The sequence below is a fragment of the Dermochelys coriacea genome, chromosome 4 (genome assembly GCF_009764565.3).
Source record: "Dermochelys coriacea isolate rDerCor1 chromosome 4, rDerCor1.pri.v4, whole genome shotgun sequence".
Classification (NCBI taxonomy): domain Eukaryota; kingdom Metazoa; phylum Chordata; order Testudines; family Dermochelyidae; genus Dermochelys; species Dermochelys coriacea.
This window is the reverse complement of record NC_050071.1, coordinates 140,452,299-140,478,302: the sequence shown is the minus strand read 5'-3', so window position 1 is coordinate 140,478,302 and position 26,004 is coordinate 140,452,299. Positions and strand designations below refer to the sequence as shown.

The window sequence follows — 26,004 nt, the reverse complement described above, 5'->3', positions numbered from 1 at the left end:
TCAGGCAAGACACTTTAGTCTCTATGTGCCTCAGTTCCTGTAATCTATAGAACAGCACTTCCCTATTTCACAGGGGGAATAAGTACACACATTCGTAGGTCCCAAGGCCAGAATGGACCACTGTGATCATTTAATGTGACCTCCCGAATAATACCCGCTAGAGACCCTTGACGAAGTAATTCCTGTTTGAAGCAGAGCAGATCTTTTAGAAAAACACCCAGTCTTGATTTTGAAATTGCCAGGGATGGAGAAACCACCAGGACCCGTTAAATATTGTGAGACACTCAGACATTAGGGCCTGTGTTATCACTAGGGTGACCGGATGTCCTGATTTTATATGGACAGTCCCGATATTTGGGGCTTTTTCTTATATAGGCTCCAATTACCCCCTCTCCCCCTGTCCTGATTTTTCACACTTGCTGTCTGGTACCCTAGTTGTCATATAAGTGCCTGAAATAGATGAGAGAGTTCTCAAAGGGCTTTGCCAGGCTGGATTCCTCAGCCACATTCTGCCACTGCAGTCGGAGGGGAGTCCAACCATCAGCACATGAATGAGAAATGTTCCCCTCTCTCAATTATGTTCTCTTATGGGGAGGGGAGAACCCTTGCCCGTGTTCTCTGCACCTGTTCACCTTGACGTTTTCGCTTGCAGGGCTGCCACTGCACGGAGAACTGGTCACTCCTCACTGGCTTCTGAAAGGACGCAGCAAGCGAGCAGTCAGCGTGGCCGAAAAGGTGGGTGAGATTCAAAGCGTGTGTGTTTCTTGGTTTCCCCCTCCACCCATGCCCTGAGTGGCCTGGGACATGAAGGGTTAAGCCAGGGCTTGAGCAACACGCTCTTGTATTGTGAGTGGGAAGCTCTCCTTACCCAGTGTCCGTGTGTGGGGCTAAGAAGTCAATATCTGCACAATCTGAGCTGTGAGATATATTTTTTGAAGAGATCTTTTGGCCCTGTAGGTTGCTGAAATAACCTTCTCCCCACGGTGCAGTGTAAGGCTGTCCCCCTGCCCCTACAGACCGGCAGCCCCAGCGCCTCGGCTGCTGCTCAGAGCTTTGGCCAAGGCCAGTTTTTATTTAGGGTGTGAATTTTCTGCTGGCAGTAAGTACCAGCTGTGGGTTTGGATCTGGAACAGAACTCCACCAGATTATTAGGTCAGTTTTCACAGCTGCTGTTCAGCCAGGATACTGACTAGATTTCTGTATAGTTCAGGCTGCTGCTGCTCCTTGCGGAAAAGGGCTACTCTGAGGAGACGGGCACCTCAGACACGAGAGGCTGGGTAAGGGGCAGAGTAGCAGACTCCTGGCTGTCTGGGGATTTTGCTGTGGCAGGGGGAAAAGACTTCTTTCCTGTTCCAGCAGGTAATGAAGATCTGGCTCTCGTGCAGTTGTCTCTCTGGTGGGGAAACCCCTAGAAAGCATCAGTTGTCTCAGCAAGATTGTTTCTGTCTTTCTACTAGACTACTTCTACTAGAATCTTTGTGGCTACCTGTTGCTCCTGCCATACAAGGAGCAGTTGTGAGGAGGAGGCCTTGGGTTTCAGACGGATGTGTACGTAGCCTGGAGGGGCTGGGTGAGGCCGCCATTGTGTAAATAGCCTCCTTAATATAGGGCCTTTCATCCTGAAGGATCCCAAAGCACTAAAGACCCTGTGTGCGGGGATCAGTAGCATGCAGCTGTTGGGTGAGTGGCACGTGGGATCTGTTCTGTCGTGGCTATGTGGTGGTCTGTAGGTGGGAAGGGGGAGGTGACATCTTTCAATGCACCCCCAGGCGGACACAGGAGGATGGAATGTAACTTTTGATTGGAGTTGGGCCAGGACACACGGGAAAACCCTTAAAGACCACGGTGGTTCAGGTGACCTTGGAGAGGTGGACACAGTGCTGAGCAGTGCCTGGGGCAGCCCCAGCTGGCTGGCATGCGCTGCTTGTATGGCGGGTGCAGCCTTCATTTGCACAGCTGCCTGTGCAGTCACCAATTCTTCCCTTTTTTTAAAAAAAAAAAAAAGTGTTTTGCGTGATGTTGCTCTGTGACCTTCCCAGGTCCTGCCAGGACCTGGCCTGGATCCCAGATCTCGGGTGCTGCCACTCTTCTCAAACAGCTGGCCTCTCAGCTGCTTGATATGCTCTTGTGCTCACCATCTTGGTTCCTCCCCTCCCCGTCCTTCCCCCCCCCCCCCGGCTCCCTGGTACAGGGGTCAATTGTCTCATGTCCCCTCCACGTGCCTCAGTTTTCCCTCCCCTGTAAAATGGGGGCAATGTTACTGACTCACCTCCTTGGCGAGGCTGTGAGGCCTGATTGATGTCTCGTAAAGCACTCTGAGGCCTTGGGGTGATAGCACCCGGGTGGAACGCTGCACTTGTTAGTGGCTTTTGAATGATTGAATTCCATGGTGAGATGTCTTCCTCCAGCAGCTGCATTCCACGACTGGCTCCTCTCCCTGCCTGTAGCAAGGGGGATCAGCACCAGGCACTCTCCCACCTTAGCCCGCGGGGTTGCTATGGCTCCTATGGCCCATTCCTAGGAAGGGATCACTCCATTCCCAGTGAATTACAGCAGCGAGGGGGAGAGGGCCCAGGTCTATATATAGGCCAGAGGGCAGTCGAGGCGGGGAATGCGGGATAGCCAGGAAGTTTATTTATATTGCTGCTTACATTCCTCTGCCCGGAATTCACTCAGAAGATGCTGGGAGAGACCGAACCTGAATCGGGGGTGTGTGTGTGTGTGTGCGCAGGCACAGGCTGGGGCCCTGGCTTTGCACAGGGCATCAGCGGCAATGTTAAAACATCACTTACCAGCGGGATTACAAGGAGGGAGGGGCGAGACCCCTGTTCATTTCCTGGCATCTGTTCTGCCTCAAGTGACTCCAGGCAGCGCAAGACAAGAAGGCAGCTGTCCTGGCGGGGAGGGAGTGCGGCTTGAGAGCAGGAAGAGTGTGTGTAGGCAGGGGGGTGGATTGTGGGAACCGGGCTGGGGCTGGGGGTGGGGGAGGGCAGATCTGCATTCTCGGCAATCTCAGGGGATCAGAATTTCCAGGCGCTAGATCTAAAATGGACTTTAGTACTGTGCCCATCACCGTGGGATCTTGGCTCTGAATGACAGTTGTTTCGAGGCAACCCCCTGCTTACACCAAGGACAGGGCTCTGCATATTCTGTCCTATGCCCCCCCACCCACCCCACCAATCAAACAGCCTGCTTAGACTCAATGAGGCCACGTGAATGGTCAGAACCCACCTGTTTTATGAAGGACCCCTTTGGAGCTGGCATGGCCCCAGCCCGCCAGGGAACAGCACAGCCTGGTTCGCGTGCAGTGAAGCCAGAAGCCCAATGCTGCTGCTGGCGTGGCTGGGCTGGGCTGGTTACTATTCATGCTGTGAGTTCAGGCTCTGACCACAGCGTGTGAGACGGAGTGGGTGCGGGGCTAGTGCAAGGTACCTGTTGCCCGGAGGGGCAGCTGGGTCTGAGTAGGGGCTGGATAACCTCCAGGCTGCTAATGAGATTTGTGGCTCAGAACGGTAAGGAATCGAATCTCGTGCTGCCAGCCTCCAGAGGCACAAAGGCATCTCCTCCTCCCCACCCATGCATATGGCCGTGCACATCTGGCTAGGTACCTTCCTTCAAAGCATCAGAGGTTAGCACTATCCAGGCATGGACCCAGGCAAGGATCCAGGACCCCAAATCCTGTGCCAATAACATTCTGCTTTTCCCTAACACCTGCCACACTAGGGTCTCTGCGTGCTGTGGGGACACGAGTGAACTCGGCTTCGCAACCCCACTGTGAGCTGGGAAAAGAGTATCCCTGTTTTGGAGATAAGGAAACTGAGGCATGGAGCGGGAAGAAGTGACTTAGCCAAGGTCATGGGGCAAATCAGTGGCAGAGCTGGGACTAGGTGATTGGGTACCATCTTGATGAGTGCTTTACAAGTTCCAAGTTAGGTTCTTTCTAGCCTGGATAGCCTGGTTCCTAGTGTTTTTTGCCTTCCTGCCTCAGTGGTGACTTGCATCCACTCTCCCTAGAGGCCTGGAGATGTGTCATGGAACAATCCCCTTTGTACTCCGAACCCATACAGACTGTAACAGAATAACACCCTGCCCCGCCTGGCTGGAGCTTGGAACGAGGATGGATTTGTGTTGCCAGCATAGCTGGAGTTCTCCTCGCTCCCAATGCCAGCGGGTGGCGGGGCGGGGTCATCCCGTGGCTGACTTGTGCTCCCCCGTCTGATACTGTAGGGGGTGAGCTCTTCAGGGCAGGGTTGTCGGTGTTCTGTGTTGGTACCATGCCTGGCACGCTGGGGTCCCAGCTTCTAGGGGCAGGCACAACCCCAACGAAGGGCCAAGGAGATGAGTCTGGTGTCTGAAGGCAAGTGGTGATGGTCCCAGGAAGAGCCCATGCTCAATTCTTTCCTGACCCTGTTCTGTTCTAACAGGGCAGCACTGGGAGAGCAGGGGAGCGTGATCAGCCCCAGCCCCCTTTCCCTGGGTCGACGGGAGCTTGGCTGAGACTTTGGGCTCAGTGGAGCTCTGGGATGACGAGTAGGTGGCCGGAGTGGTGACATCCCAGCTTCCCCCAGGACTCCTCTGTTTCTCCGGAGGCAGATGATCCCTCTTCCAGTAGAGTGGTTCCTGGTTATTGAGCTCCTGGACAGTGCTGGCGTAGTCCTGGAGGAATCAAGCCATCGAGTGTCAAGCATGATGGGAAAGCACCTGCGGCTGCATAGAACACGGGATCCCAGTGTGTGCAGCCTGGGTTGTCCTTAGACAGGGTGTTGCCTTGGCTTAGTGCTCACAGCCCCTGCATTTCTGCTCTCAGCAAGGCCCCGCTCCAGCCCTGGCTCCCTGGGGCCTTTGCAAGTAGCGAGGGAACATGCGTGAGGCTGGTCAGTAGCATTATCCCTGTTTTACAGATGGGGAACCTGAGGCAGAGAGGGGCAGTGACTTGCCCAGGGTCACCCAGTGAGTTTGTGGTGAACCCGGGTCTCCTGATTCCCAGCTCCCTGTTGGGACCACTGGATCTCACAGTACAATAGCAAAGGCCAGGGCAGCCCTAAGGTTAGCCCTGCCCTTGGCTCCCTGGCAGTGCTGGGGCCTGGCGACCAGTCCGTTCCCTGGTCTGGAGCTCTGGCTCCGCTCCTGTGTGTGCACTTGTCACCAGAGGCCTCAGATGAGGTGTGGGCAGGTGCCCCCAGGCTGGGTGGAAATTACAGGCCAGGGGGATGTGGGTGCCTGGAAGGATTGTGGGGGGAAGGGCCCAGCCACAGGTAGGGAAGGAGCATGGTGGGGCCTCAATGTTTTGCCTGGGGGCCCCGGGAACATGGATGGAAGCAAGTTGCAGCCTAAAACAAGGGGCACTTGGAGGGGGGAGAGCACTTGGGGTGAGGTTTATACCCCCGACGGCATGCCTGACCCCTGGAGAGAGTAGGGCAGTGGTGGGGCTGATCCCTTGTGTCCCAGGTGGCTGGGAGGAGACTGGGCTGGCTGGAAGAGTCCCCAACAGCTCAGCACTGGCTCCATGGGCTGGGCTTGTGATATGCCCTGAGGGCAGCTTGCTGCTCTTTCACCATCTCCACTTGCACTCCTGGCCTGGATAGACGCAGGCAGGGCCTGCTGGAACTGAGCCACATGAAACAGGGCCAAAAGAGATGGATTTTCCACTGATTGGCCCCCATCCTGCCCTCACACTGTCTTGTGACCCACTGTGATGCCCACAGATACTGCCGTGGGCCCAGCTAGCCTGCACACATCCCAGAGAGTACTCAAGGCAGGACGGGAGCCCCTATGGCCTGGAATCATGTCTCTCCTGCTGAGAGTCTCCAAGGACCCTGGCCCAGCCGCTGGCTGTACGCGGAGGGGACCCTCGCAGGTCTCTCCCATGCCTCTTGGAACCATTGATCCACCCAGGGAATGTCAGAAGAAGGTGCAGTGGCTGGGGCCAGTTTCTGAGCCTCCTTATGGTGAAAATGATTTCCAGCTGCTCTCCCCACCTTCCACTTGCAGCTAGCGGGGCCCAGTGGGTGGGGCAGGAAGGGCTCATGCAGTCCCCAGTGCCACCAAAGGAGCTCATGGGTGGTGGGGACCATGGCTGCTCCTCCCCTGGGGCTGGGCTGGGCCATTCTGAGTGGTGGATGGGGATTCTCATCCCTCACCCATCAGCCCCACTGCTCCCCCCACACACCACAGTTCATGCCCGAGAGCTGAGCCCCCCATGCCCCGTATGCTGAACAGGAGGGGAGGCAGTGTCTACAGAGCCTGATTTCTGCTGCAGATTTAGGCAGGGCAGTTCCCCAGCGAGGGGTCAGGAAGGCTCTGCTCTGAGCCAACCTTCCCAAGGCTGGGATGTTCCTTTTTCCCCTGCCACTCCGCAGGCTGGCACTGTGAGCGGCTACTCAGGCAGTCGGTGCCAACCTGGCTCCATTTGGCAGCCAGGAGAGTATAGGCCTAGTTGCCTAGGTGAGCTGCAGGGTACACGCTGTGTTACGCAGCACCCCCTAGCTCTGAGCACCCCGGTTCTTGGCCCTGTGCTATTTAACACCTGTATTGATGACTTGGAAGGAGAGAGAGACCCATCACTGATCAGGTTTGCCGACGAGATGCAGACTGGGGGAGTGGTGGTGAATAATGAAGAGGACAGGCCACTGCTGCCAAGCAATGCAGACTGCGCTGTAAGCGGGTGCCAGCAAGCACTGTGCTAAATGTACACATCTGGGAACCCAGAATGCAGGTTATTCCTACAGGATGGGAGACTCCGTCATAGACAGCAAGGATTGAGAGAAGGACTTGGGGTCGTCGCAGGTAATCGCCTCCACGTGAGCTCTCTGCACAATGCTGCGGCCGAAAGGGCTAACGTCATCCTTGGATATGTAAACAGGGCCATATCCCAGAGAAGTAGGGAAGTGATCTTGCCTCTACAAGCCGTATTGACAAGACTTCCATGGGGAGGCTGGGTCCTGATCCGATTCCCACGCATCAAGAAGGCTGTGGGAATACAGCAGAGAGTTCAAAGGAGGGCCATGAAAATGATGCAGGGGCTGGCAAACAAGCATGTGACGCGTAAGGGACTTGACCTTTTCAGCTTCTCGAGGTGAAGGTGGATTTGATCGCTGGCCTGTGTGCATGGCAAAGGTATCTGTTGTGGGGGCTGATCGAGGCATAACAAGATCCAGTGGCTGGAAGTTGAGGACACCCAAATTTTAACCTTGAAGTAAGACGTAGTTTCCTAGCAGCGAGGGTGATTAGACATTGGAACAGCTTCCCTGGCGGGTGGGGGACTCGCCATGGCTTGGAGTCATTAAGATCGGTTTCTGGGGGCAACTCCACAGCCTGTGTGCGTGGGGGAAGAGGGGTGTTGGGTTGGATGGTCAGGGTGGTCCCGTCTGTCAATCTATGAATCCCCCTGTTCATCCCCTTCTTTCTTGGGCCATGGGGAGAACAGGTTCCTGCCTGTCCTCAACCTGCTCATCTTGACAATTGCAGTTCTGCATTAACACTGTGCCTATAACCAAATCTCCATCTTCAGCCGGTCACCTGAAGGGGTCAGGAAGGAACAGTTTTTTCCCCCCCCGATGCACAAATGATCCGATGTATTGTCTCCCCCTGTCATCCTATCCCCCGCCTCGGGCTTCTGGAGCATCAGAGATTAGCTCGGCTGGAGACAGGGCACCAGAACCGGTGGACCGACTGCTCTGAGGTGGGACAGAGAATCCACTTATTAGATGCTGGCTGGTGTGTGTTGCTCACGTGCTCAGGGTCACGTTGGTGGCCAGATGTGGGGCTGGGAAGGAATTTCTCCCCAGGGACCTTGGGGTGGATCATCTGGCCACAGCTCACCTCATCAATTCCCTGCCGTGGCACTGGTGGCACCTCTGTCTCCCCTGGTCTCTCTCCATAGCTCGCAGCACCAGTCTCCTAGGACTGAAATGCTTTGGGCTAGCTAGCGTCACTGGGCTCAATCCAGGGGTGTCTGGGCAATGTTTAACGGCCTGGTATGCACAGGAGGTCAGACCAGAGGAGCCAATGTCCCCTTGGACCAGCTTGCCGAGGCTTGTGGTGATCCCCTACTGTTGGGCATCGGATGATCTTGGCAGGAAGATCCACTCTCATTCAGCTAGAGCGAGTGGCCTTGGGGAATTAATTCAGGGGAGGGCTGTGGCCTGTGGTGTGCAGGGAGGTCAGGCCGGATGATCACAGCGCTCCCCTGTGGCCTTCAGCTCCATCCTAGGAGCACAGTGACGGGATCTGCCCAAGACCAGGAAGGTTTGCTCTGTTCCCCATGTAGCAGCTTGTGCAGGATCCTGGTGGTTGGAGAGAGTAGAGGCAGGGAGAAGCACTAACCCTGCCACCATTTTGCTGGGGGCCCCACCCTGGAGCAGGTATGTGGGTGGCCTCGTGTTCGCTGTGGTCTCGCCTGCACAGACAGCAGGGTGGATGTCTCTTGTATCCTGTTTCCTTTCTCTCCCCCTCGCTCTGCGTGCATCACAGAGCCGGCTAACCCGCTGGCTGCTCTTCCAGCTGCCACCCCTCTGCTGTGGGGGTGACATGGGGAGAGGGGCTGTACGTTGCCGGAGGGTGGGCTCTGTCACTGGCCGTCCCGGTGGCTCTGATCAGATACCTCTGTGTCAGCCGCCACCCTCCCCCTAGACCCACGAGTGCACTGTGCTCCCACCGTGACTCAGGGGAGAGCGCAGCGGGCTGGGGCAGCCAGAGCCCTGGCGGGAGGAGTGTGGGGCAGCTGGACTCTGCAGTGACTCTGCGTCTTGGGGCAGGGGTGGGCTGCATGTGAGTGGCAGAACAGGCTGAGGGAGGAGCTAAGAGGCAGCGTGGCCCTGTGGATGAGGCACTGGGCTGGGACTCCGGAGACCTGGGTTCAGTTCTCTGCTTAGCTACTGCTATGCTGTAGGCCTTGGGCAAGTCCTTTCCCATCTCTATGCCTCAGTTTCCCTTCCACCCTTTGACTGTGCAGATGGTAAGCTCTGTGGGGCAGGGACTCTCTTGCTGTGAGGCCCCGATCTCAGCTGGGGCCTCTGGGTGCTACTCCTGATGACAATGGTATCCCAGGCTATATGGTTTTGCAGGAACCAGCCTGGATCTCCTCTTACTGACAGTATAAAGCGAGAGCAGGCTGTGTGACCATCCTGGCCTGTGCCCTAGTACTAACCGCATAGGCAGAACTGGGTGCTGGGTCAGCGTGTGTGAATGTCTCACAGCAAACCAGACCCGGCCTCGTTCTGAATCATTGCACAGTTGTTGGGCCGAAGAACTGGCTGGGATCTTGCCCGTGGCTCTAGGTACTCTGCCTCAGTTTCCCCATCTGGAGAGAGAATTCCTTCCTGAAGTGGGGGTGGGGAGGATTAGTTAGTGCCTCTAAAGTTCTTCGAATAGGAAAGCCTTCTAGAAGGGCTAGAGGTTACGAAGACCTGTGGCCTGAACTGGATTTTAGAGCCAAGTCCTAGTTCATTTGAACTTTGGGGGCCAAAAACCCAGAGGAAAAATCTAAGGTGGGTATCCTGTTGGAGGGTGGGTATAAATCTCATCATTCTAGACTGTTAGATCCTCTTCGACCGACACCCTCTTTCCTGTTATGTGTACTCCAGCAGCACCCAGAGGCCCTGATCAGAATCAGGCCTCGTTGTGTGGGGTGCCAGACCACCCTCTAGTAAGAGACGGCCCTGCCTTGAAGATTGTAGATTCTTGTAGATTCTGAGTCATTTTAAAAGGTGCTGGGCTCTTTTCCCCCAAACTCAACAGCAGGATCAGCCCTTCTCTATCCCAGCAGCCCTGCTCTCTCCCGGCCCCTCGGCCGAGCGCTGCACCAGCCAAGATACCTGTCAATGCAATGAGACGAGATCCAGAAACATTGTGTAAGGGAGGACATCAGTTGCATGTCAGCTCATCTGAGGCTGGTGGATTTTATAGGTAGCCTCTTCCAGATCTCTCATGTGCGGGTTCGCTTGGTACAGGCTGCTGAGCCCCGTCTACCCTGTGCCCGGCACTGCTTGGAAGGCTGGCACCCAGCGGGCGGGACATGCTGCCATTCTGACTGGGAAAGGGTTTATTCCCACTTTGCACTCGTTCTGTGCTGGTGTCAATGCCTATTCTAGGCACAGGGCAATGCACGATCAGACCCCGGAGTTTTTTCCTGCTTCTGTCTTAGATCTAGGTACTTACATTGCCCCCCCCCCCACAGTGCCGCAGTATCTGAGCACCTCCCAATCCTTCATGCATTTACCCTCCCACGCCCTTGTGATGTAGGGCAGTGCCATTGTCCCCATGGTGCGGGGACGCTAACACCCAGATCATCCGAGGTATTTAGGCTCCTAACTTGCATTGAAATCAATGCAATACCTCCATGACTTGGAGGATCAGGGCCTTAATGACTTGCTGCCTGTGGGACCGTGGGCCTGCGGTCGAGCAGGGAATTGAGTGTGGGTCTCCTGGACGAGTGCCCCAATCGCTGGACTGTCCTTTCTGGGTGGGGAGGTGGGCCCATGTCACGGGGAGCCATACAACGATTTCTCTCAGTTGAGTGATGTTCCAGCTGAGAATTCCAGCATGCAACCAGCAAGATTGTCTCTGCGGAGCTGGCCTCGATCTCTCGCCGAGTTCCAGGCCGCAGAGGGGTCCCAGGAGCTAGACCCACCCATCTTGCCATGCGTTAATACTTCCATGTACCCTCCGTGCGGGCAGAAGGGTGTTGATTTCTCCAGCGCGCCCACGGCAGCCTCGGTGCCCAGGGTAAGGCACCCAGCAGCCGCTGATTTCACTGGTGCTTTGGCACTGCCTGAGCTGGTGCCTCTGGGCAGGGTCGACAGTTGCTCTTGTGTTTGGCGTCATGAGCCGTGCAGCGACGGTGCAGGTGGCGTGGGCGAGGCCAGCGGGCTGTGGAGAACCAAAGATCGTTTCCCCTCAAAGGAAAACAAAAGGCTTTGGTCTTGGCTCCTCCATCAACAGCTCTGAGGTTTTTCTCAGCAGATTGAAAAAGAAAAATACTCTTGAATTTCACGCGCCGGGGCTGGGTCTCCGATGCCGCGGCTCCTTCCCCAGCTGCTGTTAACTTGGCCGCCGATGATGGATTTTGGACGTGCTCTTGGAGCCTGGAGCTGGAGTCTTGTGCAGAGAGTGCCCCCAAACAAGACCCCTTACCTGCCCTCTCTGCAGGCGCCACGGGGAGAGAGGATTCCCCAGTTTGCTTCTAGCCCCGGCAGTGGTGGAAACACCAGCATCTCCTAAGTTCCCTGGGCTGGATGGCTGGGAAGTGTCTTGCGGCAGATGACAGCTGGTGGGTGGGGCTCATTGCTGCAAGGAGACGAAGGGCTTTGCCGTGATGCAGAGGAGCATCCACCTGCCACTAGCTGAGATACGGGCTGTCAATCTTCATGCTCCAGGGCATGCGCCCAGTTCAGCGAGGAATTCCCAGTATGGGGCGGTTATGCCCATTATGGATGGCAGTCTTAGAGCTCCCTCGGTCTCCGAGCTTTGACCCCTGTTGGAGAAGCCCCAGGACTAGAGACCTAGCAGGGGAGACTGGTTCTGTCTGCTGCTGGGGGAGGGTCTGTGGCCTGTTACACTCTTGCACCATGAAGGGGGTGGAAATGAGACCCCAGACATAGCCACTAGCCAGGCCCCCAGTGTCAGGGGGGGTGTGCTAGGAGAGGGGGTGGCTGGCTGGTGTGCAGGGCACTTGGGCTATTTCTCTTCCTCCTGGGGGAGTGGGGCTTAAAGCCACCTTTGCTCCCCCTGCCCCCCGGTCTGTGCTAGGTGCAGGAGCTGAGAATCGGGCGAGGACTCCGAGCTGCAGTCCCGGGCTGTTGCGGGTGGCAGCTTCCTGTGTCTGACTCAGCCCGCCCAGATGCGGGGCGGTGCCCTCGTCTGGTTGCTTAAAGGCAGGTGCTGCCTCTATTTCCCGTGGATAAGCCGGTGCGCCAGGTTGTGGGGCTCTGGGGCAGCCGGCACAGCCTGCCGCTCCCTTCTCTTTGCTGGGCGATGCTGGCCACCCAGGAGCCCTCGCCAACTGGCCCTGCGACACGTGGACGGACCCCGCTGCCACGTCCACCAACGCTCAGTCCCGTCCCCTTCATTTCCATGGGCATCTTGTGAAAACCCATCTCCCAGGTGAACTAAAAATCCTGGGGGGAGTCAACATCTGCTTGGCTTGAAGCTCAGTCGTCTTCCCCCAGGGACCTGCAAGTCCATCTGGCTTCCTCGAGGCCCAGCTGGTGGGGGGCCTGCCTGGATCTTCTCCTCACTCCACCCCAGAAGTGCAGGAGCAGCTGGCTTTAAAGGGGCCAGACCAGTGTTGGAGGGCTCCCTGCTGACCTCCACCTATTTCTCAATATCTCTATTCAGCAAGGATTTGGGGAAGCCCTGTGAAGACCGTTGGACAGTCGGGGCTGGCTGGCTGTGGCGTGCAGCGATAAGGGCCCAATCCTGCTCCACTGAGGGCAATGGGAGCTCTTCTGTTGGTTCCATGGGAGCAGACTCCAGCCCCATGGGACTAGATGGATGGAGCAGGCAGAGAGCGGTTCCCTGTGCGTGGCCAGAGGAGACAGTAATCTTCCTTTGTGAGTGACCCTCAGCCCTTCTCATCCCAGCCCCAGGGCACAGAAGGGGAAACTGAGGCCCAGGGTGGGGAAGTCTGGCAGCACCAGCATGCTAGTTCCAGGCCTTAACCACCTTCTCTGCCAAGGGCTTTGAGTCTGGTGTGTGTGTGTGTGGGGGGTGGGGGGGCGTGTTTAGGAAGGGGAGAAGCAGCTTTGTGAGCATGGCCCTTTAAGAATTCAATTTGACAAGAGCATCTTGCCAACAATGTGCTTATGCAAACACAATGTAATTGCTGGGGAATTTGAAGGAGCCAAACTCCACTGAGGAAGAGACCAAGAGGGCACTGGGGAAGGGGAAAGCAGAGGGGGATTTGAGGGGGAGGGAGGCAGGAAGAATGGGGGGAAGAACTGGGACCCAACTAGGGGGTAGAAGGAATTGAACAGAAGAACGCACAGACCATGTTTGGCCAAGGCAGCGCTGTTTGTATAAGATCATGTTCTAAAAATACAGCCCATTCTCAGCATCGCCCAGGGAGAGACCCTCTGCTTCCCTGCCTCCCTCCCCCTGTGAAATCACCGCAGTGCTGCGCCTGGCTGGCGCGGGGAGCCGAGTGGCCATGTTTTGGGAATGACTAAGGGACTCCCAGGGAAATCGTGGATTATTTTCCCTGTGCTCTGGTCTCCTTTTTTGGAGCTGGGAACATCTTCTGGTGGCGGGAGTGGGGCTGGTGCAACATCCCACCTGGCAGTCTTAACGCTCTCCATGTCCCCTGCCCCACATGGTGGCAGCGAGTCTGGCATAGATGTGTATAGAGGCCAAGCCCCTCTGTCTTTAATTTATTTCTTCTGCCGGCTCCCCTGTGAGACAGGGCAGTGCTGGGATCCCCACTGTGCGGAGGGAAACTGAGGTGGGGAGAAACCAGGGGCACCATTTTCACAAGTGCTTAGCATGGGGGCCCAGATCCCCAATGGCTCCCGAGTTCTGTGGAGGTTCGACTAAATACCTTGGACACCTCATTTTCACGAGGAATTCAGGCACTTGGGGGACAGGTTTTTCAGAGGTACAAATGGCAGCTGGGCGTTCAACTGCCCCTGGCATTCAGGTGGAGTCTGGCACCCAGTCGCCACTTGTGCTTTTGCATGTTCCCCCTTGGCAGCCTGAGTGCCTCAGACTCTCAGTGAGACGAGGCAGGAGAAGGAGTCCCTCTTACTGGACTAACTTCTGGTGATGAAAGAGACAAGCTTTTGAGCCACACAGAGTGCATCAGGCTCCTAAACCACTTAGGCCTTGAGGAAAGGAAAGGGGATAATTGTACCAGAGCTCAGCTCTCTCTTCTCCCCCCTCCCCCCCATTGTACTAGGGGCCCAAATTTCTCCTGATGAATCTCAGTCCCTGGAGTGTCTGAACCTCCACATCTTCTTTCCTTAGTGTTTTGTCTCTGGATTGGGCTACTCCGTGCAGATTTGTGCCTTCCTTGAGGAGAGCCCTGCCTCTGCCCAGATGGCCTGGAGCCCTGCAGGCGACGCCAAAAGTAGCACAATAAGGAACAAACTCCAGCCTCGCTAGGGAGATGGAGCCTGGGGATCCCACTGCTGCCTCTTGGGTGTGTGGCCTACACATTTAGCATTGCTGGTCTGGCAGCCTGGAGCCCTCTGATGTGGCAGCGCCAGCTTCCTTGCCCTGGCATAGAGACCACGGCCAGGTTGCTCCATTACTTCCCTGTAGGGGCTGCCCGTAATTAGCCCCACTTGTGGGTGTGGCTTTTTCACCTCCCAGGCCACCAAAGAGCTTGTCACTGCTGGCCTGGATTTGAACCCACGGCCTGTCCCGGTGGCTCACGATGGAGGCCTGTACGCTGAGGCCTCGTAGCTGCCACCACAGAGGGCCTCGTGGAGCTGCCTTGGGCAAGCAGGGCTTTGCAGGTTCCCTAGTCAGAGTCTGAAGTCTCCGGCTCCAGAGCAGCACCTGTGGGCTGCCCAGAGCCATGTGCTGGGACTTGGGCTTCCCCAAATGCCAGGCTGGGGGTGTACTTTATCCCGGGAGCTGGGGCTGTCTTTGGTCGGGGAAGTGCTGGCTGATTAAAGAGGGGGAAGCTTGCCACTGGACATGGGTGGGCCTTTGAATTGGGGTGAAGACATGGCAGATCCTCTGGCTCGTCTTGCATTCTGAGTTTTAACCAGCGTCCGTGGTGATCAAAGAGATGGGGAAGCAAAGCCATACATCGGGAGTGGATTTCGCTCTGGCGGCTGATTCTTCCTTGTCCAGGCAAAGTCCCTCCTGTCTGTGGTGCTCCCTGCATTTTGAGTGTAAGGTGGGACCCGTTATGAGCAAAGCAGGGGTGGGAACGGCCCCGTGCCAATGGGGCGATTCTCGGAGGGATACGTGGTGCCGAGGGAGAGCTGTATTTGCTTGTCTAAGTCTTAATCTCCGCAAGAGCCTCCCCAAACCAAGTGTCACTGCAGTCCCAGCACATGCAGTCCGGCCTGGCAGCCAGCTCTGAGCAGCTGCCATTCTACGGGGACTGAAGCTATGTAGATCTCTAAAGCCCCCATCACCCTGCTTGGCACCCAGGGCTTCATTGCAAATGTTCTTTAGATTGCCTAGGAAGGAATCCTGCAGAAAGGGAGCTGGGGTCATAGTGGTTCACAAGCTAAATATGAGTCAACAGGGTAACGCTGTGGTAAAAAAAAGCAAACATCATTCTGGGATGTATTAGCAGGAGTGTTGTAAGCAAGACACAAGAAGTAATTCTTCCGCTCTACTCAGCGCTGATTAGGCCTCAACTGGAGTATTGTGTCCAGTTCTGGGTGCCACATTTCAGGAAAGATGTGGACAAATTGGAGAAAGTCCAGAGAAGAGCAACAAAAATGATTAAAGGTCTAGAAAACATGACCTATGAGGGAAGATTGAAAAAATTGGGTTTGTTTAGTTTGGAGAAGAGAAGACTGAGAGGGGACATAACCATTTTCAAGTACATAAAAGGTTGTTACCAGGAGGAGGGAGAAAATTGTTTTTAACCTCTGAGGATAGGACAAGAAGCAGTGGGCTTAAATTGCAGCAAGGGCGGTTTAGGTTGGACATTGGAAAAAACTTCCTTATTGACAGGGTGGTTAAGCACTGGAATAAATTGCCTAGGGACGTTTTGGAATCTCCATCATTGGAGATTTTTAAGAGCAGGATAGACAAACACCTGTCAGGGATGGTCTTGAAAATACTTAGTCCTGCCACGAGTGCAGGGGACTGGACTAGATGACCTCTTGAGGTCCCGTCCAGTCCTACACTTCTGTGATTCTCCACCAACAGGCAGTTCTCCCAAAGGAAACAAAGCTTCTCTCCTCCTCCTTTGCGAGGACCTCTCACTGGAAAGGTCAGAGGCCAAGGGACCCTGCTGGTCCCAGTAGAGTAGAGGAATCTAGAAGTGGCCATCCATCAATAGGTGGTGGGCTGTAGCTGAGTTCCTTGCGCACAGGTGCTCCAGTGAGCTCTGCTACTTGGGAGCAGTCTCAACAGAGGCCAGAGATGGAATGAGCCATGGAGACTGAGGTGGGCCAAAAGGTGGGCAAACTCCAGAAACTCCTTCCCATGAAGCAGCTGGCTGGGATCCCTCTGGGCTGGGATCACTGGGTACCTTTCTCAGGCCTGGCTTGTGAGGGAGGTCGCACCAGATGATCAGGATGGTCCCGTTAATCCATGTGTCTACAGAATGGCAAAGCACCATGCCCTTGCAATGGGTCCTTGAAGGGTATTCTGGTTCGGAGAGGCTGGCAGCCCACCCGGGGGCTCTCCTTCTGCTCTGCCGATAAGCACATAGCTCTGGAATGACAGTAGTCGTGAAACCGGAGCCTGACTCCATGTGTTGTTTGGCTTGCGAGGGCCTTGTTTACCGAAGGGAAATGTTAAACCATTGTCTGTGGGGAGAAGTGGAGAGGAGGGGCAGATTGCAGGAGAGACATAAACCAAGTCGGTAACATCAGGGAGAGACATAAACCGAGATCGAGACACATGCCCAGAGAGAGAGAGAGAGAGAGAAAAGGATCCAGCCTTCCGGGCCTTGTGTACACACAGCGCAGCTCGGGCTGATGTAATGCCCTGTTCGATTCACTTCGTGCCCAGGTAGGGTGACCACCTGGACCTTAGCCCCCCCCTTGCCATGAGGCCCCACCCGTGCTCCTCCTCTTCCCCCGAGGCCTCACCGCCAGCCTGGAAGCCACAGCCGGGAAATGGTAAGAGCTGCCCAGGTTGCTGTGGGGAGCCCCAGACCCTCCACCCCCCCTGGGTGGCGTGTCATGGGGGGCAGGGACGGGAGCTGGGGGCTGCTCTTGGGCACCCTGCTCCCACCCCACTAGGGCAGCTGGAGGGTATGGACCTCTACAGTGGCCTAGGCTCCCTGGGTGGCTCTTACCCTGGCCCAACTTCGGTTTCGAGGGGGCGGGGCCTCAGGGGTAAGAGATGGAGTAGAGGGAGGGGCCTCAGGGGAAGAGGAGGAGTCAGGGGTGGGGCCAATGAGGGGGCGGGGTATGCATCCTGCTTTTGCCTTTTGAAAAGGTGGCCGCTCTATGCCAGCGGCCAGTTCCCGGCTCCCGTCTGGCAGCGAAGAGGAGGCCTGGAGAAATGCTGCACTCCTCTCTGTTACTCGCTGCTACCAGGAAGATGAGTGCTTCAGAGCTGAGACAGAATTTGGGAGCCCACAACAGGGCGCCCCCCTTGCGCCCCCCTTCCCCCGGTGTCTCTGCCCCGGCACAGGTGGTGGAAGTTTTTGGAGTCACTTCAGCATCTGAAGATGGTGTCTGCACTGATATTTCTTTCAGCTCTGTTCTGTGATCAACTCCACTTGGCAGAGCACTGGCCAGTCATCAGACAAATGCACAACGCAGGGGCACCCCGGGCGAATGCAAGCTCTTCGTTCCCGCCCCGGTTCTGTGTCGGAGCCTCTCCGTTGGGCTGCTTTTCTCAGCTGATGAGCTGAATCTTCTTGTCTGGCCGCTTTCCTGCAGCCCTGGGATCCTGGGGCCTTGGTATATAGGCAGGAATTGCTGGTTCTAGCAAGATGTGGGAGCCGTATGGGCAGCTTGAAATCCCAGGCACTGCTCCAGTTGGAGTCCAAGGCGCTATGTTGAAGTATTGGTCCCACAGGGTGGGGTCCTGGACACAAGTCAGAGAGAGTTTTTTGGTTTTAGCCAGTGGCCCCAGCCCACAGAGCATGGGTCTGTGGGGAGAAGGGCTGCTCCTAGCCAGGCAGAGCTGCTGTTAGGTCAAGGATTTGTACCCTGGTGCCAAGCCCCTGTGGAGATGGGCCACCCTGGTGTGAAGCAGGGTTGGCTCTGATGGGATCTGTGCCAGAGCCTCTTGTGTGGACAAGGCCCTGGACTGCGGGCCCAGCCCAGAAGCCTGTAGTGTCCTGGGGAAGCTGAGTCAATGATTTCCTCCCCTTGCACCCGGTATTTTTAACAGCCGTGTGTTATGCAGTGCCCGGAAGCTGACATTTCTATTTATTCCCCTGCCCTGACATGACAAACCCTCCAGTCACCTGACTGCACCGCTCGGATCCCAGCCTGAGGAGACGGGGACGCTGGGCCCTGCCTGGACAGCTGGCAAACCAGCTGGAGGTAGCTGTCAGGGTGCAGAGGACAGGGAGGAAATGAACAGCAAGGGCCTTGTTCTCCATTCTCTCATGCAGCCATTTACTCCAGTGCAAAGCGCGGGGGGGGGGCGGTGGAGGGGCTGTTTCACGCTTGCTTTGCACTGTGCGATGCAAATCGAGCCTCAAGGTGTGAGGCTGAGCTGATGGGGAGGAGAAAGGGGAAGAGGGAAGTGGCAGGGCTTGGAGATAGATAAAAACAAGAGCTATGGGTTGAGAGGAAGAGCTCTTTGTGGAGGGGGGGGAAGGGAGATTGTCCTCCTTGCTCTCCAGCTGTAGCAGGGCCCCGGGAGCAGAGCTGCTGGCTCCCATGCTGGCTGCAGGGAGCCTCCGCTGGCATGAGATTGCCACTTGAATTCCTCTCTTGCTCGTCCAAATTGCCACGGTCCCCTGGGTTCTTACCCTGCGGGCTGACAGTCGCTTGCCAGCATGGGTTGGAATGGGGCCAGCCCCAAGGCGTTGCTGGTCTGGGGGTGCTGGCTGGGTTGTTGTAGCTGTGATGACTTGTCCCACCCCAGGATGGGAGTCTTAGCTTCTGGGGACAGGAGACGTTTTACTCAGGGCTGGAATTCAATTTTCAGGGAGGAAGGCTGGCCTAGTGGTTAGGGAGTTGGACTGTGACTTTTAGAGGCGGGGTCAATTCACTGCTCTGCAACAGACTCCCTGTGCGACCTTGGACAGACCCCTAGTATCTCTGTCTCAGGTCCCCACCTGCCTGGCGGGGTAATAACCCTGGCCGCTTTCAGTTCAGTTCTTTGGGGGAGGGACGGTTCCTTCCTAGCAGAGCTGGGCCTGGCTCGTGGTTGGTGTTACTGCAGAGCAAATACTAGGAACTGTTTTTCTCCATGGGGAAGAGATTTCCCATTTCCGATCTGGGGCGGGGATCCCGTCTCATCCCCCTGTGTATTCTCTGGGATGTTTCCAATTCATTCTTGCACACGTGCGTGTCTCTGCAGAGAGTGGTCATGCATCCACATCTAAGATGTTCTTTGTCTCTCGTTTTCCTCTGCTGGGTGAGGCGAATCCATGATGGGGGTGGTTGAGCTGGATTCGGGCTGGGGGAGGAGCCCAGCGACGGTGACAGAGGCAGTGGTCACTGTGTCCAGGAGCCGGAGAACAGGCTGCCCAGGACTGACAGAGCAGGGGCTGGAAAGCGACCTTGGGGAGGGGGTTGCAGGTGTCCAGGTGGGAAGCGGCGAGGACCCAAGCGGGGATTTCAGAGGAGCCAGAGCCCAGATCCTGGCAGCATTACAGAGGCAGAGCTGCGTTAAGCACGAGTTCTGCGTTTGGGCTGGGGTGAGAAGCAGCGTCACCGAGACGGAGGCATGGGAGGGTATCTCAGCCTTTCCCTTGCTTTCTGGAGGCCCTGGCATGCTGTGGTAGTGACCCCTTGACACTTGATCGTACCCTCTGGGCTGAGACCCCATCCCTTCTCCAGTGCTCTTAATGCTCCCAGCAACAGAGCCTCCACCCCTTCCCGGGAGAGGCCATGGCACTCTCTAGGGACCCCAGCGACTGGAGCTGCTCTGGGAGGAACCCACGTTGGAGAGCAGCATATGTGATCACATCCCTCTCTTGGGATACCCCCCCGAGAGGCTACTACTGGTGCCAGCGCTCCGCCTAGGGGAGATATCTGTTAGCTCGGGTGGGTGAGGCCTGCATTTTTGCAGCAGCTGGAGCAGGGTTCTAGTCCCAGCTATCCAGGTGTGGGGCAGCTCTGTTCATTGGCTGCATCAGGAGGGTTTGTTACACAGGGGAGCTGGGCATGGCCCGTTCCCAGATTCCCCACCCTGCAGATCTCCTGGCCTGCGGGGAGCTGGCAGCGGAGGCAGAGCTGTGCAGCAGTTTGCCCTGTCTCCCCAGCTTTCCCTTGTGACCCGATTCCTCCCTTGCTCTCCTTCCACAGGTGCCAGCGCCCGCCAGGGGGGATGTGGCCGTGACTGTTGAGGGCAGGGAGCTCATCCTGGCACTGGAAAGGAACCAGTAAGTATCTACCTTGGGACACGGGCTCTGCAGGACTCTAGCTGCAGGGCTGGCCCTGGATGCATGCAGCAAGTGTCCAGGGTGGGGGTGTCTGCGTGGACCACCTGGCTGTGCAAGGAATTATCTCAGTGATGCCCCAAGTATGACCATGTCTTGTAGATTGTCACGCCCTCGTGTCGCCGCTCAACCACCAACGCTGTTGACTGTCCGCTCCCTGGTTCACCTGCCCATCGGCTCCCTCCCTCTTTCCCCTGCCCAGTCTCCTGCCAGCCTGGAACGTGCCTCTCACCTGGCACGCTCCGTCCCTGCCGCGTTGGTGCAAACACGTGCCGGAGGCGTCATTGCCCTGCCCCTGGCGCAGTCATTCGCACAGCAGGAAGCCAGTGTGAGCTGGATTCAGTGGCATGTTATGCTCCGTTGGCACTTAGTGTGAACGACGACACACGCTGCCACGGGGCTGGGCATTCCTATACGCCCCCGCTCAGACACATGGGCACGTGCCTGCTTTCAGACAGGAGGCGACTTGCGAGTGCTGGGAGAGTGAACTGCTGCTGGCTCGCCGTGGTTTCTCAGTGACTCACAGCCAGAACGCAGCAGTTCCTAAGCTGCAGGTTGCTTTGGTATTCGGGGGGGGCGCGCCAGGGCTGGCCTGTTGGTTCTTCTCAGGGGGGTTTGTGGGGGCTGGGCTGTGTGCCGTCCGTTGTTCCTGCAGGGCTGTTCATCCGTCCACACTGGTTTGTTTTTACAGGCTTGCTCACAGGGACGGGGCTGAGTACCGTGGCTTGTTATTGTAGGGTCTCTCAGAACTCATCTGCTTTGATTTCCTTCCCCCTGCCATTTTGGAATTCAAAAAAGCTGTGAAACAGTTAACCCTCTGATCTCCCTGGTGCGCCCAGCGCTGTAGTGTCTGAGGGCCCTGCTCATATCAGTGAAGTTAGCCTTCCAGTGGGGCAGGATAGTGCTGGTAACCCTATTGCCCCGCCGGGGGAACTGAGGCACAGGGAGGCGAAGTGACTTGCCAAAGGGGCCCAGGGACCGTTCTCCGGCAGAGCAGGGACTTGAACTGAGGTTTCTGGAGTCCCAGTTCTGTAACCACATGCCCCCTCTTCCTCCCATGCAGAGCTGGCTTCCCCCGCCGGTCTGTGGAAATGCCTGGCCCTGTGAGCATCCCAGTGACTCAGTTCCCTGTCCCCCCCTGACCCTGTGCTCTCTTGTGCCGGCTGAGTAACTGGCGCGGAGCGATCCTGACGAGTTGCCTGCTGATGGAAGCTGAGCTCTTTGGACTCTGCATGGAGCTCGGTGCGGGGAGAGCCGGCCAAACTGTTTTGGTTTCCGCAGCCGGAGGCTGCCAGGCTCCTGGGGCTCTTGCTGGCGGGCAGGGGGGGTCAGTGGTGCCGGGGGCCCCGCTGGGACAGGGATTTGTTTGCAGATGGGCTGTGCCCTGGCGGGGAGTGAAACCAGTGAAAGTTCAGGCCAGAGAGAGCGTTTGCTGCTGCATTTAGGAGGGAAGCTGAAAAGGGGCAAAGCTCCCGTTCAATCAAGCCATGAAAGACGCCCAGGGAGAGGGGTCTGGGGTTAGAGAAGCCCCGAGAGAAGGATGTTGGGGAGCAGGGTCTGGTGAGCAGGAAGGGAGTGGTGAAGGGAGCAGAGAAGCAGTAAGAACTGCTGTGCTGAATTGGGCCATCTGGTTCCATATCCCACTGCACGAACCGGACTGGCCCCTGCCGGCTGGCCTGCCGCCTCTCGGTGCACGAACCGGGCTGGCCCTGGGCCAAGGAGACTTGTTATCTCTCTGCCCCATACTGAGCCCTAACATGGCAGCAACTGCCTTCCATACTGACTGTTCGTCCATCTAGCCTCCCTCTTACTGCCAACCTGGTCCAGACCCTCCATCCACCTGGCTGGGTATAGGATCCCACCTACAGCAGTGGCCAGTACCTATGGCTTCAGTGGAGGGCACATTGTTCCCCTGTCAAATACAATTGGTTGCTCTACTGGAGCAGGGTGGGCTGAGGGAGGCATTCCTTCCTGACCCCGCAGGCCATCAGCCTGTGCCCTGAAGCACGACTTTGCTGATGCTCGATGGTATCTTGGACTGAGAAGAGGGCAAGGACCGCACTGCGGCAGCAGAAGTAGCCCATGTTGGGGGGGAAGCTGGAATAAGAGGAGAGTAAGACATAACATTAGGGATGGGGAGAGGGATATCATGAAAAATTGTGGTCCAGTGGTTAGAGACCACGGGCCTGGGAATCCAGAGGTCTGGAGTCTCACCCGGGCAGGAATCCAGCTGGCGCAGGTACATGAGCAGTCAAAGCAGCACAGCTCAGGTTTCCAAGTGGGTAGCTCTGCCCTGGCCCAGGCCCCGAGTATGTACTCGGCTCACTAGCCCGCTCTGTCTTCGCTGCTGCGGCTACCTGTACTAGCTGGAATCCAGCTCACTTGGGTCGGCTAGCCCATTCACAGCTTTTGCCACATGGACATACTGGGTGATCTGAGCGTCAGCCTTTCCCTAGCTGTAAACGGGGATGGTGAACCAGTTACTCCCTGCAATGGCCTCTGGTCAAAAGCTCAAGTGCTGATTTTCACTAGTGAGTATAAGAGCAGTAGGGAGGATAAGGCCCCGATGGCAGTCCGATGAGCACCTAAATCACGAGGGTGCCTTGGGGCTTTCCTTTGCAGCTCTTCTGGGGACTTGGGGGTGGCTGCAGAGCATGCTGAGAGGAGTGAGCTGGGGCATTGCTTGGGGTTGTAGTTAACCAAAGGAGGCTCTAACCTTGGGTGTAATGCTGGCTCGCTGTGGATCTGAGTGCGCCGTGAGGGCATGTTCCACCCCAGCACCACAAAGCACTTGACCGCCAGGCTGGGAGGCAGCCTGCCTAAGGGCCGTGATGGACGCTCCATCGCTGGGGGCGTTTAAAACTGGACCAGCCAAACACGGGAAGCCAGCCTGTGAGGAATCACCTGCATTGCTGGGGGAACAGGCTCCACAGCCTGACCGGGGCTTTCCCTTCTATGGTTTCCACCCTGAGCTGCCCTCAGCATTAGCACTGGGCCGATGTGTCTCTCCTGCCTCCCTGACGCCCAGAGTGGGGCGAGTCACCGCCAGGGTCCCCACCACTGGTCTGAGATGCTCCCGAGGTGTCTCCGCATGGCGGCAGTGCTGCGCTCACCCCGCCGTTGAATTCCAAGGCCTGTCGCCCCTGGGTCCCGTGGAAGAGGCTGCAGGACTTTGGTCCTAGGCCTCCCTCCCGATCGCCGTGCAGCAAGTGGAATGTTCTCCCTGAAGAGCGCGATGGCCCCCGTTTGGGCCGTGGGAGCGAGGCGGGCGTTTCCCGGGGCGGGGTCCCGTGCCGGCCGCGGTGCTGTTGTCTCCTGGGCCCTGTGCGTGTGAACAGGGTGATTTCACCTTCCCCTACTGAGTCAATAGTACAATTTCTGTCCTGCAAGGGAAGTACCAACCCTGTGAGCTTCCTGCCGATAGCAACCTCCCTGAGCCAGCTGGGGAATTGTGCATCTCGTGGTAGGATTTAATCTCTCTCTTTTCCATGTCCCACACCCACCCCTCCCTCTCTCCCTCCCTCGGCCCCCACCCCTTAGCTAATGCACAACTCTCCATCACCCTCTGGTCCTAAACAGTGATGGACAAAGATCTGGAGGGTCCTTGCAGCTAAACACCCAGGAATCTGTGCAGCACGTGAAGTGTATTGCATTGATGTGCAGACATTTCCCCAGCATCTCTGAGCGTTAGCTCAGACTGTTAGGTCTGGACATTGGACTAGAAATCTCCCAGGAAAAGACTTTTTCTCTGGTATTCCTGGCTGTCTTTCCTGGAACGGGCAGGTGCAGGGAGCGTAACGAGGGGACCAGACTAAGGATGTTTTGGGCACATTCAGCAGGACCAGCAGAGAAGGGTGGAGTTTGTGGCTTGTGGCAGCATGGACTGGTCTCCGCGTTGGGCTGTCGGTCGGCCATGAGGCCAGCTCACCAGAGTGGCAGCCTGCAGGCCCCAGGTAGTGTTTCAAGATGCCAAGGGGTGGGATTTTCAAAAGTGCCTCGCTGGGCCCCCGGTGGAGTGGGACTGGTAGACCAATGCTGGGGGCTTCGAAGCCTCCCCGGCGCTGTTCTGCGGGCCCCTCCTGGTCCGGGTGAGATCGCATCAGCAAAGGCAGGACCATGCGGGGAAAATCCTGAAGACTCTACCAGAAGCCCATGTCCACCTGACCTGACGTGACTCCCGTGTGCTTGTTTGCATTCAGCTCCAGCATTAACGAGCCCGGTCCGTCTGTGTCGCTACCTCTCCTCTGCTCGGAGCAGGTTTGGATTTGCACTGGTGCTAGCAGCATCCTTTCTCCATAGCCTGTGCCACTCCCTGTGGCCTGAAACCCTCCTCGTGCTGGGGATCTGGAATATTATTTCTTCTACATGCTGCGTCCGCGCCGATCAAAAAAATTGCAGGAGACTACACTACAGCCCTTTCCCGCCAGCAGCCCTGCTCGACATCGTATTTAGCTTGGAGCCTGGCCTAGGCAGGAAGTATTTGGAGGGTAGACTTGATTTTGGAAACCAAATGAAATGAAGAAACACACGCTCTCCAAAGTAACCAAGAAGAGAGATGGGGGAGAGAGAATGTTTCAGGCATCATAATTCTAGCAGGGGCCTGTGCTCATTCCTTTGTCTTTTCCTAACCTCTGGGTTTGATCTGGGCAAGGACTCCTGGGGTGGCATCTTCCCCCAGCTGGGGCGGGCACAGGACACATTCATGCCCCAGCACCTCGTCACAGTCTGGGCATGTCGGTGTTGTCGCCAGCCAGGAAGGCACAATGTCATACCAAGGTCTGTACCTCCCCTCGCGCAATGCAACAAGCCAGGTGCCCAGCTGGTGTGAATCGGTCTCTCTGTCCGTCTTCGGGTTCTACGCGGCTGCCCATCATGGTAGAATCTGAGCTCCTTCCATGTTAAGTCAATAGCAACGTCCCTAGTGGATTTCAGGGAGTCTCTGGCTCTTCTCCCTTTGCTCTGGTGTAAGTGGATCTTTGCTGATTCAAACCAGCGGAGAGTCTGGCTCATGCTTGGCCCTGATTCTCCTCTCTCTGGTTCTGCTCTTCCACCGGTGTGTATCCTCTGACCTCAGCGGAGCTGCTCCCGATTTACACTGATGTCAGTGGCAGGAGGAGCAGGCCCTGGTCCTACGTAGCAGCGTTTTGTCTGGGTTGTCTCCTCTCACATCCGGCTGGACCTGCTGTCGCCTTACATCTAGCTGCCTGGGCAAAAGTTAGGGAAAGCCATTTACAGGCCCATTCATGAAATCTGACCTGCAATCTGACCCTGGCCCAACTGGGCCCTTTGTTCTGTGGCCCCTTCCTTGGTGTGTTGGAGCCGCAGGGCTGGCTGGGATTCCAAGGGCCCCTTGTGATCCGCTCACCCGACCTGCGTTACCCAGACCCATTGGCCTTTGATTGGTGCTTGTGTGGGTAGCCAGGTGCAAACAGGTGAGAGCTTAAGCTGAAATGCTCTCCCGGCATCCCCGCCTTTGCTGACTCCGGGCCCAGGGGAGGGAGGGTCACGAAGGGCAACAAATGAAGAGGAGAGAGCGAGCCCCACTGACCCATACGGCCCAAAGCTCACTCAGCGCCCAGAGGAAAGCCCAGCTCAGGTGCTGAAAGTCCTAGGTTCCATCCCTGCAGCTGGCCAGTGCTAGCGCAGTTACAGGGCAGGAAGAGTTAACCACAGAAATACCGACTGAAGGGGCCTTGGGGATGATCTAGCTGCTTGAGAAAGGTCACGTGTCCTCCCCCTCTCAGGCACTGGTTCCAATCGTGCATGGTCTGTAGCTAGACAGGGCTTGAATCTGC

At 56.8% G+C, this 26,004-nt stretch overlaps 1 protein-coding gene across 3 annotated transcripts in view; it reads left to right on the top strand.

Annotated features, from left to right (window-relative positions):
• Positions 1 to 26,004, top strand: part of ADAM33 (ADAM metallopeptidase domain 33) — a 78,972-nt gene that overhangs the window by 4,477 nt on the left and 48,491 nt on the right. For 2 of the 3 annotated variants that reach the window (XM_038399445.2, XM_038399446.2), the window contains exons 2-3: positions 653 to 735; positions 20,076 to 20,152. In XM_038399445.2, the coding sequence (XP_038255373.1) occupies positions 653 to 735; positions 20,076 to 20,152 (160 nt within the window). Of the gene's footprint in view, positions 1 to 652; positions 736 to 11,902; positions 12,539 to 20,075; positions 20,153 to 26,004 lie in introns of those variants that run through there. The other variant, XM_043512792.1, reaches the window with a different exon arrangement.